The 17,866-nt window shown below is 41.2% G+C and overlaps 1 protein-coding gene across 6 annotated transcripts in view; it reads right to left on the bottom strand.

Moving 5' to 3' along the window:
* Window positions 1-17,866, bottom strand: part of hivep1 (HIVEP zinc finger 1) — a 51,893-nt gene that overhangs the window by 4,208 nt on the left and 29,819 nt on the right. For all 6 annotated transcript variants that reach the window (XM_067495607.1, XM_067495580.1, XM_067495598.1 and 3 more), the window contains 2 exons: window positions 8,129-8,182; window positions 49-5,840 (listed from right to left, as the gene is read on the bottom strand). In XM_067495607.1, coding sequence (XP_067351708.1) covers window positions 49-5,840; window positions 8,129-8,182 — 5,846 coding nt within the window. The remainder of the gene's footprint in view (window positions 1-48; window positions 5,841-8,128; window positions 8,183-17,866) is intronic.

The following is a 17,866-nucleotide window of genomic DNA, read 5'->3' on the forward strand; positions in this document are numbered from 1 at the left end:
CAGCAATATGAGAGAAACAAAAAGATTATTTAAAAAGTTACCTATTACCTTTAGCATGACATCTTTCAGCGTGCCTGAGTAAGACAAGATATCAGATTTCCCACCAGTTCTTATGGCTGAAGTGTAGTGTATTTTCTTGGAGCTCTGTTTGGAGTCAAAGAGAGACATGACCACCTTAGTGGGCAGCCCAAGTGGGTTAGGGTTGCTGGGGCTGACCTTCCAGGCAGCATATGCTGAAGTCTTTAGGTCAGTCTGTAGAGCATGCAGAGGTTTCCTCTTCATCAAGAAACACCATGTGAAAGTGGTGGCAGTCTTCAAGCTGGGGAAAGACAGACGATGACTGTCTTTTGTGTTAAGCACAGACACAGATGTCGTCAGTTTCACCTGGCCACCATGAAAACTGGAGGGCCTAATTGGAGATTTGGCAGGAGTCCATCTCTGTTCCTCCACTTTCTCTTGGGGCCTTAGAGTGTTGTTAGTTGGGATGGAGGTGCCCTGGCTGCCAGGTGTGGTGTTAAGGACGGGGCCTGCCTCCTCACGAATAACAGTGCTTGTGTCTTTTTCCAGCCCAGCACTGTCGGGTGACATAGGCTTAATGTCATCAGTAGCCTCTGAGTCCTTCTCTCCATCTGTTTTAACTTGGGGCAGAGGTGGAGCTTCGGTTTCAATAGGACTGTCCACTGGTTCAGTTGTGCAAACCTGCCTCACAAGTGTTAGCTTCCGCTGTCGGGTCACTTCTGACATCTTGGAATTCAGATAATTGACTGACCTGCCGTCCGTTAGACAGGCCACACCGTGCTCATCCTTAGCACGTTTTTGGTGCTTTTCCATGTAAATGTCCAAGCTGTTGGCAGGTGACAACATCCGTTTGCTTGAAGCAGTTGGTTCATGCTGTGGGCATAGAGTTACTGATGCCAGTTTCTGCGTGCAATGCAAAGACCCAAGAGAAGGTGCTCGTTCTGCAGTATGAGTTTCAGTCCTATCCTTCTTTGCAGTGGGTACAGCATGAGTATCCCCATCTAGATTCTGAGTGGATGACTTTGGATGATTTTTGTTGGCGACAGATGGAACAGGGTGTATCTGTTCATGCGTTATCAGGATCTGTGGCAATGGTATCGTACCGGTTTGATTTTGATCAAACTGCTCTCTTTGCTGTTCACCTGACAAAATGACAGTTTGTGTCTTAATCTCAGTGGCCTGTTGATTGGGTTGAGCAACATATACATTTTGGACAGCATCTGACGATTTTGAAATGCTCAAAATAGGACTGGCAATAGGTATTGTTAAAACTGGCAAGGCTATCTGAGTTCCCTTTGTGCTGGAGAATGAAAATGTTTGGCTTGCTCTCAGAGCCGGACACTGCAATTGGTATTTGGGCACAAAACAGGTCTTTTCTTCCGAGTCAGCTGGTTTGTTTTGAACGTTCTCTTGACAAACTAAGATCTGGTTGATTGTTTGTTGTATCTTTTGGCATATTTGAACCCTTGATGCTTGATGCCAAGGGTGTGGAAGGCCATGAACTTGAGTCTGCTGATTAGGGCTACCCAAATTAATGCTTTGCACCATTTGCTCGTTCTTTTGCAAGGGCACTTCTCCGGTGTGCAGAATAAAAGGCTGAGCCATGGTCCGCCTGTTAGCAATGTGAATCTGCTGGGATCTATTTTGAGTTAAAGAGCTTACATTTGTAACGGAAGGTTTATCTAGAGTTGCGACAGCTTTTCGCACAGGTTGCTGACTCTCCGGACCTATCTTTAAAGACATTTGGCGAACTAATGGCCCCCGCCTTCTTTCAATAAGTGGCACCTGCGCAACTTGGGACATTTGTCCACTTTTGGGCTGGCCAACAGGTGACAGAGATCTGCTGGGAGACACGTTGCCACAGTCAAAGGACTTGCTACGGTAGTCGCATGAGATCTCCACAGAGTGTTGAGTACAGGTGATCTGTTCAGATGCAGCACGCCTCATCATTCCAGGCACACCAAGGGTGTTGAAAGCTGTTGGCAAACCTTGAGGCTCTAGAACTTTGCTTACACATTCCCCTCTAGAAGGACTGTCTGACCTAGATAGTTCATCTCGGTCAAACGAGGCCGAGATGCTCGAACAACGAGAAAGACTACTGTCTCTGCTGAGGCTTCGTGATAGACTGGACTCAAAACTCGATTCACCCGAAGAGTGGTCCATTTGAGCGAGACGGATTCTTTTCTTTTTAGGTGGAAGTTTCTCAGCTGGTAACTTCGACAAACTCTCACTTCTCTGGGGCCAGTTAAACTGATCCGTGGGCTTATCTGCTCGCTCGGTAGTCTGTGTTTCATGCTCTCTGTCAGGCTCCTCTGTAACTAGAATCTCAGGAACTTGGATGTTATTTTGGCGAACCAGACGAGATTGATGGACAGGAGTAGTGTGTTCACCAACTGCTGCTATGGTGCCATCAGTGCATTGTTCCTTACTTTGTTTTCCATAGTCAACACTGTTGAGATTTGACATTTTTTCATGGTAGCCATCAGCTGAGACACTTGTTATTGCATCTATTTTGGGTTTATTAAGGGGATCCTTCTCCATACTATCAACAGGAGAGCTCCTGTCAATAGATTCAGTCTCAAATGAATTGGGCCTGCTCAGGGAATTTGTGTGTCTAATGACTGAAGTACCACTACCTTGCCTTTGCATCTCTACTTTAGTCGAGATGCTGATCTGTGTCTCCCGTATTGGAGACAGTCTGGTATCTGAACTATTTATACCTCTTGCCACAAGCTGAATCTGAGGTAGCTTTGACTGATTGTTTTTGGGCTGTATGTCTATTACAGTATGATGAGAAAAGGTTCGACTTGCCAGAGGTGTTGGTAACTCAAAACTAACTGAACAAGGTGGAATGGTGTCAGTGGGAGATTGCTCATCCTCATCGCCAACGCTTTTCATTTTCCTTCTCTTTCTAATGGAGGTCTGTTGATCAAGTATTCCAGATCCGCAAGCTAATCTAGGGACCATGGGCGGCTGCACGTTAACATAGAAAACCTCTTGATCAGTTTCTTTCACAGTCGTTGGCTTGTTTTTTGGACCATGAAGCTCAGAGCAGTAGAATTTCTTGTGAGTTTCAAAATTCTCTAATTTTCTGTACCGGTTTCGACAGGTTTCACACTCGTACATTGTCCCTTTAGTCTGCACTGGCTTTCTGTTCCTGTCTTGGCTGTGCTCAAAAGATGTGCTTCTTTGCATCAGCTCTATGGAACTACTTGGGCCATGATAACTCTCATCCATAGAGCGAACAGTAGGAAGGCCATGCCCTTCACTTGTAGAAAAGTACTCCACTGCTGCTTGTCTGACTAAGGTGCGAGAATGTATTGCTGGATTTGGGGTTGACGGGGCTGATGAAAACACGTCGTCGCTTAGTGGACTAATTTTGTCGTCAAATGACTGACAAATTCGCAGAGGGTGAGGCATGGGAGCAACATTAACAGGAAGAGCAGAATGTCCTGGTGTAGTAGGCACAGAGTTACTCCTTGTGATTGGCAAACTGTCCATTTGTGGGTATTGAGAAGGTACAGAGAGTAGAACTACTGGCTTTGTTTTATCTGTAGGAGTGAATGGGGACTTAGGGATATCTGAACTGGAACTTGATCGTCTTCCCATTGGTTTCAGATCAAACTGAAAAGAGTCTTTAAATATGTATGATTTAGGAGAATCTATGCTACCTCTCCTTGAGAGAGATGTTCTCCGTGGCTTTACGCTGTCCAGCTGCTTGTTGTCAACTACTGCTTCATTATCAGATATCAACTTTGAAATCCGTTCCTCCAGAGAAAGTGCTTTGACTTCCAGTGGCGGACGCATCTGTCCCTCTGTAGTCCGTGGCTTTTGCTCAGCAGCTACATGCACAACTGTTGCAACAACAGAGACATTAGGAAGAGTGTTCTTGGCAATGTCGATATCTATAGGTGGAGTTATCTTTACAAATGGACTGGATGGACTCATGGCCTGGTCAGCACTTTCAGAGCGTGAGAAGTAGCCAGAATCTGTGCTTCCCAAACTGCGAGGACTAAGCAGACACTTAGCCTGTTGCTGCTGAGAAAAGTCTGTTGCTTGTTGCCTCTGAAGCTGAGCATGCCCGCCTAACAGCGGTGACTTGCACTGCTGGTCTTCATCTTCACTCACAGTATCGAGTGAGGGATTTGTACCATCCACTTCTTTCAGAGATGACAGGACTGCGACGCTTGATCTGAGATTGGCCGTTTGCAAGTCTCGTTGACGTTGTGCAGCAGCTTGCTCTGGTGCTGCACCTGTCACTCTTGGGCTATCTGCTCTCAGAGGGGAGACATTCACTGGGTATACAACGACTTTAGGAAGTGCAGCTGGTACTTTGGCCTCTTGAGCCCTCTGGCTAAGTGCTGGTTTGATCGACTCTAACACAGCTGATGAGTCCACTTCCCCATGGCTCACTTGCGTTGTACCTGCACTCTGTAAACTATTTTCAGATGACGCTGCAACACTGCTCTGTGATGAGTCAGGGTCCAAATCTGCAGTGCTACCTTCCTCATCGCTATCTCCGCTCTCTTCTGCTTCTGAATGTGTCCCGAGGGCTTTGTCAGACTCTTGAGACAGCGATCCACCTCCAGATTCAGAGCGTGCAATGAGACCCAGTTTAATTGCATGAGCATGTGATTTCTTGTGCTTGTATAAGTTGCTCTTGGTTTTGAATGAAAAGCCACAAGTAACACAGGGGTATGGTCTTTCCCCTGTGTGAGACCTGATGTGTTTGAGCAGTACACTGGGTTTTGCACATGCCCGGCTACAGTATTCACAAACATATTTTCCTGGCTTCTTAGGCTTTTGATCCTTAGAAACCTGTTCAGTGCCAAAGTTCATTACAGTTGTCATCTGAACTTGGTTGCTGCCAGGTGTCACTGGAACCTGAATGGTGCTGGGAACACTTGCAGCGAGGGACTGGCATGTGTGCACGACTGGTGGTTGGCTTTGTGGCAAAGAATTGGAGCCTGAGGGAACAGGTGCGTGGGTTATAGTGGATGGTCCAACATTAAAGCTCATTTGCAAACTAGCCTTTTCTGGATTTGAAGCAACAGGCATAAAATGTGATGCAGCAAGCTGGGATGGCTGCTTGGCGGCACCCTGTGAAGATGTCTGCACATTTCCCTGTAGTGGTGCTGCAATGCCAATAAAGTTTCCTTGTTTGTCAATGTAATAAGCCTGCATATGGGAAGATTGGGTCTGGAGACTGACATTGACGGATGGCAGCGTTGTTAATTCACCACTGGATTGAGCCTGAAGGGTAGAAGCTGGTTTACCAATGGCTGTAACGGGGAAGGAGTTTTTCCTTTCAGCCAGTGTACTAAAGTCTGGCTCCATGGCCTTAAGTAGGACATCAAGTGGAGCACTGCTGTGGTAAGGACCCTCAACGCTAGGGTCTTGGCTCTTACTGTTTTTGGGCTGAGACACAGTAGCAATAATCAAAGAGCCCTCCTCACCATCACTAGGGTCATGTGATTGTGGTCTACAAGACGTTTGTTCCAGTTTTAGCCTTTCAGCAACAAGAGAAGATGACCCCTTGCTAGGGGGTTTTGCAATAGTTTGGGCATACTGTGGTTCACTTTTCCCACTGGGTGATGCTGAACAATTGTGGGATAGACTGTTGGAGGTGGAGGAACCGACACTACACAAAGGTGTAGTGTCGTTGGACGATGCTCCGTGATTGGCAGTTTCGGATGTTTTCAGCTGCAGGGGTTTCTTCACTGGAGATTTAGGAATTTTCTTTAGCTGATTTTCTGCAACAACCTTTTTCCTCTTCAGGCCTTTTATGTTATCTGCATTTCTTCGACTGCCCTCAGATGTTCCTGTAGAGACATTTTTAAGATTTTCAGTGATTTGGTAAATATTAAACTTTTTAACATAATTAATATTAAACTTTCCATTCCTGATTTGTGCCTCGATAATAAATTAACATGTGACTTAATCTCAGACATTCAGCATCTATTGATCAGCAGTTTCTTTATAACCTATTTCTGAAAAAAAATTACTTTATTTATTTAATTATAGTATATTTATTTTACTGTACTATTTTGAATATTCTACGCAAATACTCTTGTTTAAACTGTTTTGTCATGTAGTTGTACACAACAAACAAAACAGCAGTTTAGTGCTGAAGAAAAGAGAAAACGTGTACAACAGTTTAGACGTTTTGCTATTTCTATTGATATAATATTCATAGCTGTTGTGTTACTAAAGCTTGTGCTCAACATCTAATGAAAAAACCTTTGTCATTGGCTTTAAGAATAAGGACGTTAGAGACGTATATATATTTGTTGTGTGATAAGTAACACAGATTTCACATGCTTCTTTATTTAAGTAATTTAAATGTCTTCCCCTTTCTTGAGTTCCAGATATGCTGACTATGGAGGCTTGGCTGATTGGAAAATATAAACAAATTAAAGACAGCAACATAAAGCTGGACGTGCATGGTCTCAGTGCTAAATTCCAATACTAATGCAGTTCTGTTTTGAAAAGGCCACAACCAAACTGCAGTGTAATGATTTAAGTAAGTGTTTCAAAAGGATGTGTTGCATAAGAATAACAGTGCCCTGTCAGAGTTTCCTGGCATGTTTAGGTATTTCCCAAGATGAGGTCAAGGCTCCTTCGAGGCTTTGGCATAATTAGATTGGAACACCCTGTCTTCATATTAAATCCATTCTACATGCAAACGTTTGACAAATGAGCCTTTAGCAAATATAACACTCTTTAAACAAACTGATTTTTCTAAACTGATTATTTCTGAAAATCCTACAAAAGAAACATTTGTGTGAACTGCGGAAAGACATGGAGAAATGATTATTTCTTCCAACCCGCTGAAAGAATAAGTCTGCAAAAAAGATTCCATTGCTTCATCAAAAGTTTTCCCATCATAAAAAATACATCATAAACGAGCAACATTTCTCAGTGTCTGTCTTTAGCTGTAACGACTGTTTAAAAAGGCAGTTTGGGCTACGTTTAGATAAACTTCACCCAAACAACGGTAGCTAAGCTCGATGTTATTTTCCTCCAAGGACCACACCTTTTAAATTCCACGATTTCTGTACGAACATATTACTTCCTCGAGGATCCAGCTACTGACAGCAGGTTAAACGTGGGTGTCAAGGGGATTAACCTTCAGTACCTGCTGTACAAGGGGGATTGAGATATTTGTACTCCATTTAGCATCTCCACACAATCTCTTTTACAGTGGCTGATTCAATCAAAGCTTGCGTTTCCTGCAAATACGATGGATGTTTTTTTTTTTTTATAAAAGGACAAAGGCACTGTAATGAGGTCAGCTCAGCTGGCCAATTTTCTGGAGCAGATAAAACCGACGGCATGAAGCTGTTTAAATGTAGCTACATCCACTTAATAAGAGTGATATTCATGTGTAAATACTGTACTACATTGCAATTTCCATGGTTCGCTATAGGCTTTGTTGCACTGCAGTTACAACAATTCTTTTAAAAGGTGAATGGGAATAACCTTATTGAAATTGTCACAGAATGTGAATTTAAAATTATAACAAGGGTATGAAGTACTAAAACAAGCATTGTGCAACCACTAACCCTGCTATTATAGGATATTTACTCAGGAATGCAGAAACCAAATAAACATTGAGTATTGCAGAACAATTTCGACGCTATATACAGCGACTAAAGCCTCTTTCACATGTGAACTCTGGACATTGTCTGGAGTTGTGTTTCACACTTGTAACACAGCAGGAGGTTGAATCAGAAGCGTCTCATGGGAGAAATTCTGCCATGTGTGAAAGAGGCTTGAATCTACTAATATGTTAGCTAAAGATTAAATATTATTAACTGCATTAAATATAAATATAATTATTTAAAGACCATAAATCAATTATGGAATTAAATTCAGAATGACATTTATGATAAACCAATAATGCAGTAATAGACTATAAACCATCAAAACAAACATTCCAGTGAATTATATCTATTTTGTATTTTTGTGAAAAATCTATTCCAGGATGAAGCACTCATTTACCAAATACCAAATGAAGAAAACAAATTACAATTTACAAACTTCCAACAAAAGCCAGTCACTTTTCCTTCTATCCTATTGCAATAAATCCAAAGTTCAAATGTCTTACCTTTCTGTGAACCTTTGGGGTCTTTCAGCTCTTTTTGTGCTTCCTCGATTTTATCTGTAATACAAGAATGGAAACCATTTTTCAGCTCGAGAACAGCACTGCACACTTGCACATAAAGGTCTCACTGCACAGTGAAGGCAGCACAAAATGCAACTAATGATACTGGGGATGCTTCCCACACGGCTGTAGCAGGATCAAGGTCTTTCAAATTAGAAACAGATATTCTTCCATAGCCAAGAGTGTGCACTATTCCATTATGGAAACTACTGTAATCACACAGGTTTGCCCCCTTTGTGCAAACACAGTAACCCAATCATCAAAGCACACTAACGTACAGAAATGCCAGCATTGACATGTTTGATATACAGGTCAGAGTAGTGGGTTAATTCTCCTTATTGTAGAGTTCACTTTAAATCTTAAATAGACAAATTAATTTCACCGCGGTTTTCTATACATCACAATCCTCCAGCAGGTGAAGAACCTGTCTCTGTATGAACCATATGGATGTGTGGAAGGTGGCAGTGCTGACAGCAATAATCAATATTAATTTTATATGCTGGCTCATTGTGGTATGAATGGGTTATACACTGTGGATTAGACCCAGAGAGACATGTGGTAAAGCCTCTTTTTTTTTTTTCTTTCCCTGCTCCTGTGAGGTTACTACCACAGGCGGGAAACTTTGTGAGTGTGTAATTGGATACAGGGCTTATTATTTTTAGTTTTTACTTTAAGACAATGGATATATTTTAGATTTTAAACAAGGTTTTTTTTTTTCCCCTTCTTCACTTTTTATTATGTGAAAGTAATTCTGGGTTGGCATAATACTTTATTTAACATGTCTAATTTGTACATTTTTTTTGGAAAGTCAGATTGGGAAAGAAGCTTGCAGATTGGTACCAATTACAGAACAATGGACTTGGTTATTATGAAAAAAAAAAAAAATATTAGTTAAGTGGATTTTCCAAATCCAATCCATTAAAGAAACGGCTCAATTCAAATCCCAGTCGATGTTTATTTCCATATTTACTAGAATTCTATTCTTTATTTTTGCACAATACAAAATGTTAACATGACCAGTAGTTTTCTTTAGTATAAACTACAATATTTTTTTCAGAGTAGCATGAAACTAAGATGTGTGTGGAAAAAAAGAGACATGTTTGTGAAATTAGTTTTGTTTTTACTGATTTACATAAAAACAAGTCTGCTTATGTGGGCGCCAGTGCAACATGCTCACATCAGGCACAGAGGAAATGCTTCCCATGGCTATGGAAACTAGAGGGCAAAAATAAACTTGCTGTGGTTTCTGTGCCCTGCACATGACATTTGAGAGCCAGATGAGTCTTCGAGGACTTGTGGTAACCGTTTTGTCCTAGATTGCACAAATGTGAATGATGGGTGAAAGATGATGTTCTTCTGTAGTTTCCAAAATCACAGTCCAGTGCCAGGAATACTCACAGAAGGACGTGGACATATGCAGGCCAAAGAGGGGGGTCAATAGATTATGTCATCATGTGTGTTACAATAGTCACACCCTTCGCCATCTCTCTCTCAGTTTCTCTCGATATACCAGGCACACTCCACGGATTACATAACATATCCCCACCCCTGAGCTGCTGTGGAGCAAAACAAAGGCACCCTGCCAGCAGAAACAGAGCAACTGAGGAGAGAGACACATTTCTGTGCCAGTCTTTGACAGAAAGGTAGAGATGTAATGGAGACGTATGGTTTTTTTGTTGTTGTTGTTGTTGTTGTTGTCTCTGGTCTGTTTACATACAAATTACCATGTGAACACCTTCACCATCCAACAAAGAAATCAGGTAGACTGTGCTTTCCTGGCAACGAAACTGCGATGGTGTGTCTCCAAACAGAGGACCCCAAAGTTTCCCCCAGAGTCATGGTTACCAAAACTCTGACTCACAGCTTCCTCCAGTTAATTGCTACATGATTGCAAACCATTATAAGCTAATTAATACTCATATTGGTGGTTAGACGATGTGATTTAGATTTGCACAGCTTCATACATATGTACATACATTTGTATTACATTGTTCTGGGAAACCAAGGCAAAGGTGAGAACTGCTCGACAAAAATCTCATTAGTGGTTCCGTATAATGGAAGAGCACAGTGCAAGCAATCAGCTCAGATTTTTACATAACAAGACCCCATCGTGCGTGACCCACATGATGTCAAGATATTAAGGAAATGAATTAAAAAGGCCAGATTAAATGAGCAAGAATGGACAAAGTGTTGTTATACTCAAAAAGGATAAAATAATTCCACCCACAGTGTCCAAGTTATTATGATTATTATTAAGAGAGCAATTACAGGTTTGTTTACATTTTCCATTTTTAATCTGATCACAAAAAAGATTGACCTACATAGGACAACTATTATGTACAGGTTAAAAAAAAATCTACTACTACAACAACAACAACAACATCCGACCCCCCATAACTCATAATACACAGCTGTATGACAACAGCACTTCAAACACACAGTAGTTCTCTGAGCAGATAAAGCAGTGAAATGCAGATAGAGGTCCACCCTCAGTGTCAGGGTGGCAACTTGTGATCTCTGATCTATGCAACATGATACCTTAGAATATGCCAGGATCAAGCTGGGAGAGGCCAGAGTGGGTGGGTGCATGTCAATTAGGCTGGAGTTTGTGGGCAAGCAAGTCAGGCTCCTTGCTGGTTGCTGTCATGACAACCACAGATCTTTAATGTACCGCACCCCCTCCCTGCATCTTCCAGCCCACTACTCTCTCTGTGCTGTCTCCGCTAGTGGGAAATGTGATTACTTTTGCCCCGGGGGGCAAAAGTGACATCACCACGAAGGAAACGTGTGCACTTCTGAATACCAGCGCCCACCTGATGTGAGTTTACAGCCCATCAGCTATGATCAGGGGGCTGCTCAGTAGGAGGGGAAGCCCATCTGAACTTCATTAAGGCATCTGACAGATAATAATCAGTAAAAATGTGGACAAAATAGCCACGGAAGCAAACACATGCTAATGAGCTAAAGCACTAACTCGCCCCTAGAAAACAGAGCTAATAAACCAGACCCGTAGGGAACAAGACCCCCGCCTGTTTAATGAAAGTGGCATCGTCAACCTGCATTGATCAACATCACAACTGCATCTCCGTGGTCCTGGATTCCCCTTAGTAGCCCCCACTGCCTGTTGGCCGACACAAAACCACCATGTTCTACACACTCCATCTCTCACTGCGTGTTTGTAACACATTCACATTTTGCTCAACAGCCTGCCCTGCTGGGCCTCACTATGCCAAATGGCAACCATCAATGGCATAGTGGCAGCTTTTCATGGCAGCCATATGCCCAGCATTCATGTTTGTCACATGGCCTGGACGGCTTGGCCTCATCTTTTTTTTAAAGATGCATCATTGTTGATGGCTGAGGTGTCATCAGTATGTGTGATACAGCAAGAATACGCGTGAACAACGCAAGCAGAATACAGTGTGCGGGCGAATGGGCGTCCACCAGTGAGGACGCAGTGAGTCACTTTATCACACTGAATTGAACGTGTTATGACAAATGGCATTTAAGTGTTAAAGTAGTTTTCCTGTTAGTATGGAACAAGCTCTTACTCTTTTTGGTGTGTGTCAAAAAGCATATAGCGAAAGGAAAGAGTTCAAAAGGTGAACTGGGTTAGATGGCAACTGGTTGATGGCTGTGGCAGTCGAATGGACTGTACAATGCAGCAACATGGAGGGGAGTGAAATATGACATAAGAAAAGGAGCAGCGAGATAAAGGAGAGGTGATGAAGATTAGTAAGATAAGAGAAAAAAATGAGGTAAGAAAAGAAAAACAAAAGGAATAGGAAGAATATATAAGCAGGGAGAGTAAGGGAAATGAGAACAGGAACAGGACTGAAAGGAGGAAATGAGAGGAGATGATTTAAGGAGAGGAAGAAGAGAATAATAAGAAAAGAAGAACAAAAGGAGGTAGTAAGCAGGTGTAGATAAGGAGAGGAAGAGGTGAGATTCCACAGCAGGCAGAAGATGATAGGCTGGGAGTCGACAGCTGCCGCCTTCTTCCCTGTCACTGTGCGGGAAGGAGATAGAGATTATGTAACTCATGCACCTTCACCAGGCTGCTGTACCCACCCGGCAGTGTGCAAACAAACACACCAACATGAAGCACACCCTCACACTGGCTGATGTATTCTTAGAGCAGTCACTATCAACATTTTCCAACTGCACAAAAACAGAGAGTAGACAGAGGGAAATCTAAATCTAACAGTCAGACACACACAAAAAGAAACGTTTTAGTATTGTTTGATTTTCCTCAACTCGGTTCAAACCCTATCTAAACCCTGATTTGAAAAAATTAAAATAACCAAAGCCCTTATGTTAATCACAAAGACATTTTCAAACTCTGCAAAAAGAGCGTGCACATAATATTGTTAGAGACTAAAAGGCACAGCTGAAACAATTATTTCTTTTATTATATTTATGTGATATGATAGGTGATGTTTATAATTATAAACATCACCTATCTACCAACAGCTTTGATATCATTTTTCCAGCAAAAAGCCCAAACATGTGCATAGATTCTACTTTCATCTCCCCTACAGGAGAATGCATTCAGTGTTTCGGGGTCTTAAACTGTGGAACTGACGACACGTCTTGGGCTCTGAGAAATTGGAATTTTTGGAATTTGGGCAAAAAAACATGGGAACTGAACGATGCCTAGTTGCGACTGCTGCTAAGCTGTAGCACCAAGTGTTTTCTTTCTTGTAATTACAGTTTTAGATAACAGATGTAGACACATTTTTTTTCCCCCGCTCTGACAGTGAGCAATCACACTTCATGGGAATTCTGTTTTTATTAAAAAGGAGATCTCCTCCTCTAATAGTCATAAGCTTTAAGGGAAGTCTGTCGATTGTAGCAAAGCCTTCTTCCTGCGGTTTGTGGGGGAGACACATATCTGCAACCCGCAGCAGCTGCACCTTTTTTTTTTTTTTTTTTTTTTTTATCTTCAGCGAAACGTCCAAACAAAGAGACTTCCAGTAACCTTGAAAGCAGAGCAGAAACTCAAAAACTCCTACAGAAGTCCATTGTGCTATCCCTCAGTGAGCGCTGATAGACAACAATGCAGAGCAGGGGAATTCTGTGCCACCCTGACAGTATTCTATCATGCTGCACTCTGTCTTCATCAGCTGGCTTCCACATATCAAGCGGACTGAGAGGTGTAGCGGCTCGCTCTGTCAAAAGTAATCAAAATACAAAAGAGCAGAAGTGGAGTGAATGAAAGGAGGATGAAAGATGGTGAAGAGTGAAGATATGCAGAAAGAGCTGGATATCGAGCCTCACTACTTTTTTGGTGTCAATTGAAATGTGCATAAAAAAGTGCGGTTTATAAACGAAGAAAAAATCCCACCCTATTATTCGACCAAGTAAAAGTAATTAGTAGCAGCTAATCACCCGTAAAACCATCGTGTACTGACAGCTGGAATATTATATCTGGGCAGATTCTTTATCCTGTCTACTTCTTGAATCCTGGTTCTTAATCGATTTAACATGTAGTTTCATTCAGGCAGAGTTTTAGTATTTCTAGTTGTGTGTAGACAATTACAAACTTTTGTGTCTTTTAAAAGGGCTGTTTTTGATTGATTTGATCTGTTGGTATGATGAATTCAGAAAACTATTTTCTGATGCCAAATTGACACATAAAAATTGTTTTGTCAACAAACCCCCCCCCAAATCACAAGATTTATAATGTTATAACAGGCACTAAAATTCAGCAGGTGCTCACACTTAAGCACCTGTGAACAGCAGATATTTGTCATGTTACCTTGAAAACGTGTCAAAGTAATTTGGAATTTTTCAAGTAATCGATTAATGGTGTCCAGTGTTTAGTTTGTACAATTTGTTGTCATGAACTGAGGACAATCTAATGATTGTAACATTAGGATTTCGGTACTTTTAAGTTCTACTATTTGTTCCTCATGATCAAACATGCAACTATTGAGAATTATATATCAAAAAGGTTGTTGTGGAGAAAAACCTTAGACTGTAGGTATTGTACAGGATGTGGAGCACAGTGGAGCATCTGAGAGGACACTCAGTTCTAGCTACAGTTAAGGAAAGACAGCAAGTATTGGAAGAGTTTGGAGATTTAAAAACACTCACAGAAACCAAAGTAGTAAAGCCTGAGCTCTCTGCAGCCTGGAGATCAGATGCTGACTGCTAAACATCCTACAACTGGGGGAGATGGAGGCAGCAGGTGAGCTGCTTACCCTCAATTTAAAATAAGACTGGGGTAGATTGTTTATGTGCAGCACTGAAAGGGACTAAGAGAACCAGGGCAAGTAGGAGCTGGAAAGAAGTACTGCATTAACTAGAGCTTTGTGCAAGTGCCTTTTAATAATGTATGGCTATAAAGGGAGAGTGAAGCAGATCATGCACACAGAGCACACACACACACACACACACACACACACACACAAAATGAACAATGCAGTTTTGAGCATTTACTTGTGTGAGTTATGTCTTCTATTTTTCATAATAGGAACAATAATTAGAGGCAAAGTTATTACTTAATCCTCTCAATAATTTGTGACAATGCTGCACCCAGTCAACAAGTGAAATATTGATCACACTCTCCCTCCTGCACGCACGCACACACACACACACACACACACACACACACACACAATACTGCTGCCCCCGCAGGAAACTGTAGGTGGAAGAAGCAGCAAACTGGAGGCCACTGATTATTGGGACTGCGTGGGCACCTTTGTGAAAAACTGAACTAACGAGAAATCTACTGGGTGGGAAAAAGTGTAAAGTGTGTGTGATTGTGTTTATGTGCAGGGGTCCTAATGGTGCAGGCAGAGATGAACGTGAATGGAAATAAGACCCCATCCATATTCTTTAGGCCTTGCACACGTTCAGCCTGCTCTGCTCTGGATTTACTTTCCTGTAATGTGATATTATTCATACAAAGTCCTGTGCAATTTCAACAGTTTTAGTCTTTTAACTCAACAAAATCAACAGGCCCTGGAAATTATTCAGTCTTGTAAATGAATGAATGTAAACCTGTAATCTCACAATTGGTGTGAACCCCCTTTCACAGCAATAACTTCAACTAAAGGTTTCCAGTAATTGTTACGTGGAAGAATTTTAAGCCATTTCCCGTTAAGGAAAAGCTTCATATATAAATAAATAATAGTAAAAAAAAATTTTTTAAATTTGCTTTTAGCATTCTTTGATAGAACCAGCGTTTTTCCTGTGAGAATTAAAAGGTGGCCGTCTCCACTTCAGCAAGACTCTGGCGGGAACCGTGTGAGGAAGATCTCATAAAAAATAACAAACACAATTTTCTAACACTAGAACTTTTACAGTTACAGTTTCCAAGTTTCAGTGGCAACGTATCAGTTTCACTCCTGTTAATAGTTTCATTAATGCTCAAGGAACTGTACATTGTGGTTCTCTGTTCACAGCTCTGCTGGTGCGTAGAGGTTTCTTTTTTTAAAGACATGTTTTCACCAAAGTAATTAGGTGCTTCTCTTTCTCTGGTTAGCAAAGCCCAGTGTAAGTTCAAACGTTTTGGCAGTGGGATCAGCTGCCACTAGCTACCTTTAATTTATTGAATTTAACTGATATGCAGTTATATGCATGTGTCTGCTCTCTGTTGGTCAGCGCCCATAGATCTATAAACACACAGTTAAAAATTGTGTTCTCATGACGTGATTTCAATTAATCAAGAACTAAACATCGATTTGATTAACAGAACAGTCAGTATTTGGAGCAAAAAAGCTGTTGTGGTCTGATGATGTGTTATCAATACTTTGCATTTCCTGCTGCCGTGTACAGTATTGTATATGTATTTGCATTGTGTGCTCCTGCCACCACGTGTCACAGATGAGATATGGTTCTTATGCTCAAATGCAGAGAAAACATACCACTTCTCATTTAAGCCTGACTTATGTGACTTGTGTCTTTCAACACTTGGCCTTAGACAAACTTAAGATTGGCAGCAATGTTAGAAAAAGCCAGAAAAAAAGAAAAAAAGAAATGTTCTAAGAAATAAGGTGACCTTTGTCCTCACCAGTGGTGGAGGAAGTTGCTTTTCACACTGTGAAAGATCAGCAAAACGCCCATCACAAATATCTAGTCCGCTAACGAAATTAAAGAAAAAGAAAAGTAGTGAAATGTCGGTGAAGTGATAAAATATAATTTCTTAATGGAAAAAAAAAAAAAGTCCCTTAATTTCAATCATGTGGTTAATTTTATAACTTAAGTTCTTGTTTTAGCTCAAATGTTTTGTGTGGAGAAGAAGGTCAGAGGAAAAAAAGACAACGTATGAGGAAAACGTTATATCAAAGCACAAAGACCTTTTTACTTCGTTACACCACCAGTAAATGAGTAAACTACTGATTCTCAAACATTTTCTAGCTGTGGCTTCTCAAATTGAACCTTTCTGGTTGATTGTTGATTTAAACATTTAAAGGTTGAGTGCATAACTTGCCATTCTACAAAAAGGAAGACACAACTGTTTGTGTTTGTTCTGTTTAAAATAAGATGTGAAGCAATCATTGAAATTCAGCACCATTCAACAGTACACAAACCACCCACTTCTTTCTTTACGAAGTCAAAAAAGGAAGTAAAACAAGCTGCATGTCAAAGTACATCTAGTCAGCATCTCGAGTTCCCCCCATGTCGTGGGGGCTGTGGAACAAAGGTAACAACACGGTAGTGGTTCCACTTTACTGAGCTCAGAGACTGAAGGCCGGCATATTTTCAGACGGTGCCTAAATGGGCCCAGAGTGAGAGGAAGCACGATTTATGTATTTATAGGGGGAAAACACACTTTTTTATTACATCTGCAACAGTCAATAAATCCAAAGCTGACTGGCAGAAGATTTTGCATATGTTAAGATAAAAGATTAAATCAAATAAAAAAAAATAAAATAAGTAAAATTTAACTTTAATTCTATGACAATGATCCAAACTCTGATGAAGATCATGTGAATAGATCAAAGTATGTCCAATGGACCTAGTAATAAGAGGGTTTACCAACTACTGTTTTTAATGCCAAAAATACATTTGTCCATCGAGTAATTTAAAAAAGACAAACATATCGAGAAAAAAAAATTTTTTTTTGTGCTTTCTTGCAGAGAGTTACAGCATTTGGACGATTCCAGTCTGTACTGCAAATTTGAAACTATGGCCAGCAGCAGGTGAGCTTAGACTAATATTTTCATCAGAGATGGTTGATGACATTAAGCAAAGAACAGTTATCTTAACACTTTGAGTCTCATAAAGACAACATGTTATCTGTCAGAGGTGCTGTTGGTGGATTTATCTGTGAACAGTGCCTGGTTAGTCGTTTCCCCCTGTTCCCAGTCTTTGTGATAAGCTCTCCAGCTGCTGGCTGGCCCCTCACATTACATTTACAGAGTGATATCTGTTTTCATCTCTCATCTCTTTCTCAGGTCCACTAGCTCTTATGCACAGAAGTTACACAGAGCTTCACGGTAATAACTGATAAATTAAACCTCCCTGGAAATTAAACTCCGGACTTACACATCAGTCCGTTTTACACAGAGCTGCCTGGGGTCCCACAGAGCACGTCAAGTTAAAACTGAAAGTGACGTTGCTGTACTGCAATAACAACAAAAGTGGGGAAACCCCTTTTTTTTTTTTAACACCGTATGGGTCCCTGAGACTCAACTGTCCCATTGCCCACTTCTTGCTGGCTGTGGCGAC

This window comes from Channa argus, chromosome 1 (genome assembly GCF_033026475.1).
Source record: "Channa argus isolate prfri chromosome 1, Channa argus male v1.0, whole genome shotgun sequence".
Lineage (NCBI taxonomy): Eukaryota > Metazoa > Chordata > Actinopteri > Anabantiformes > Channidae > Channa > Channa argus.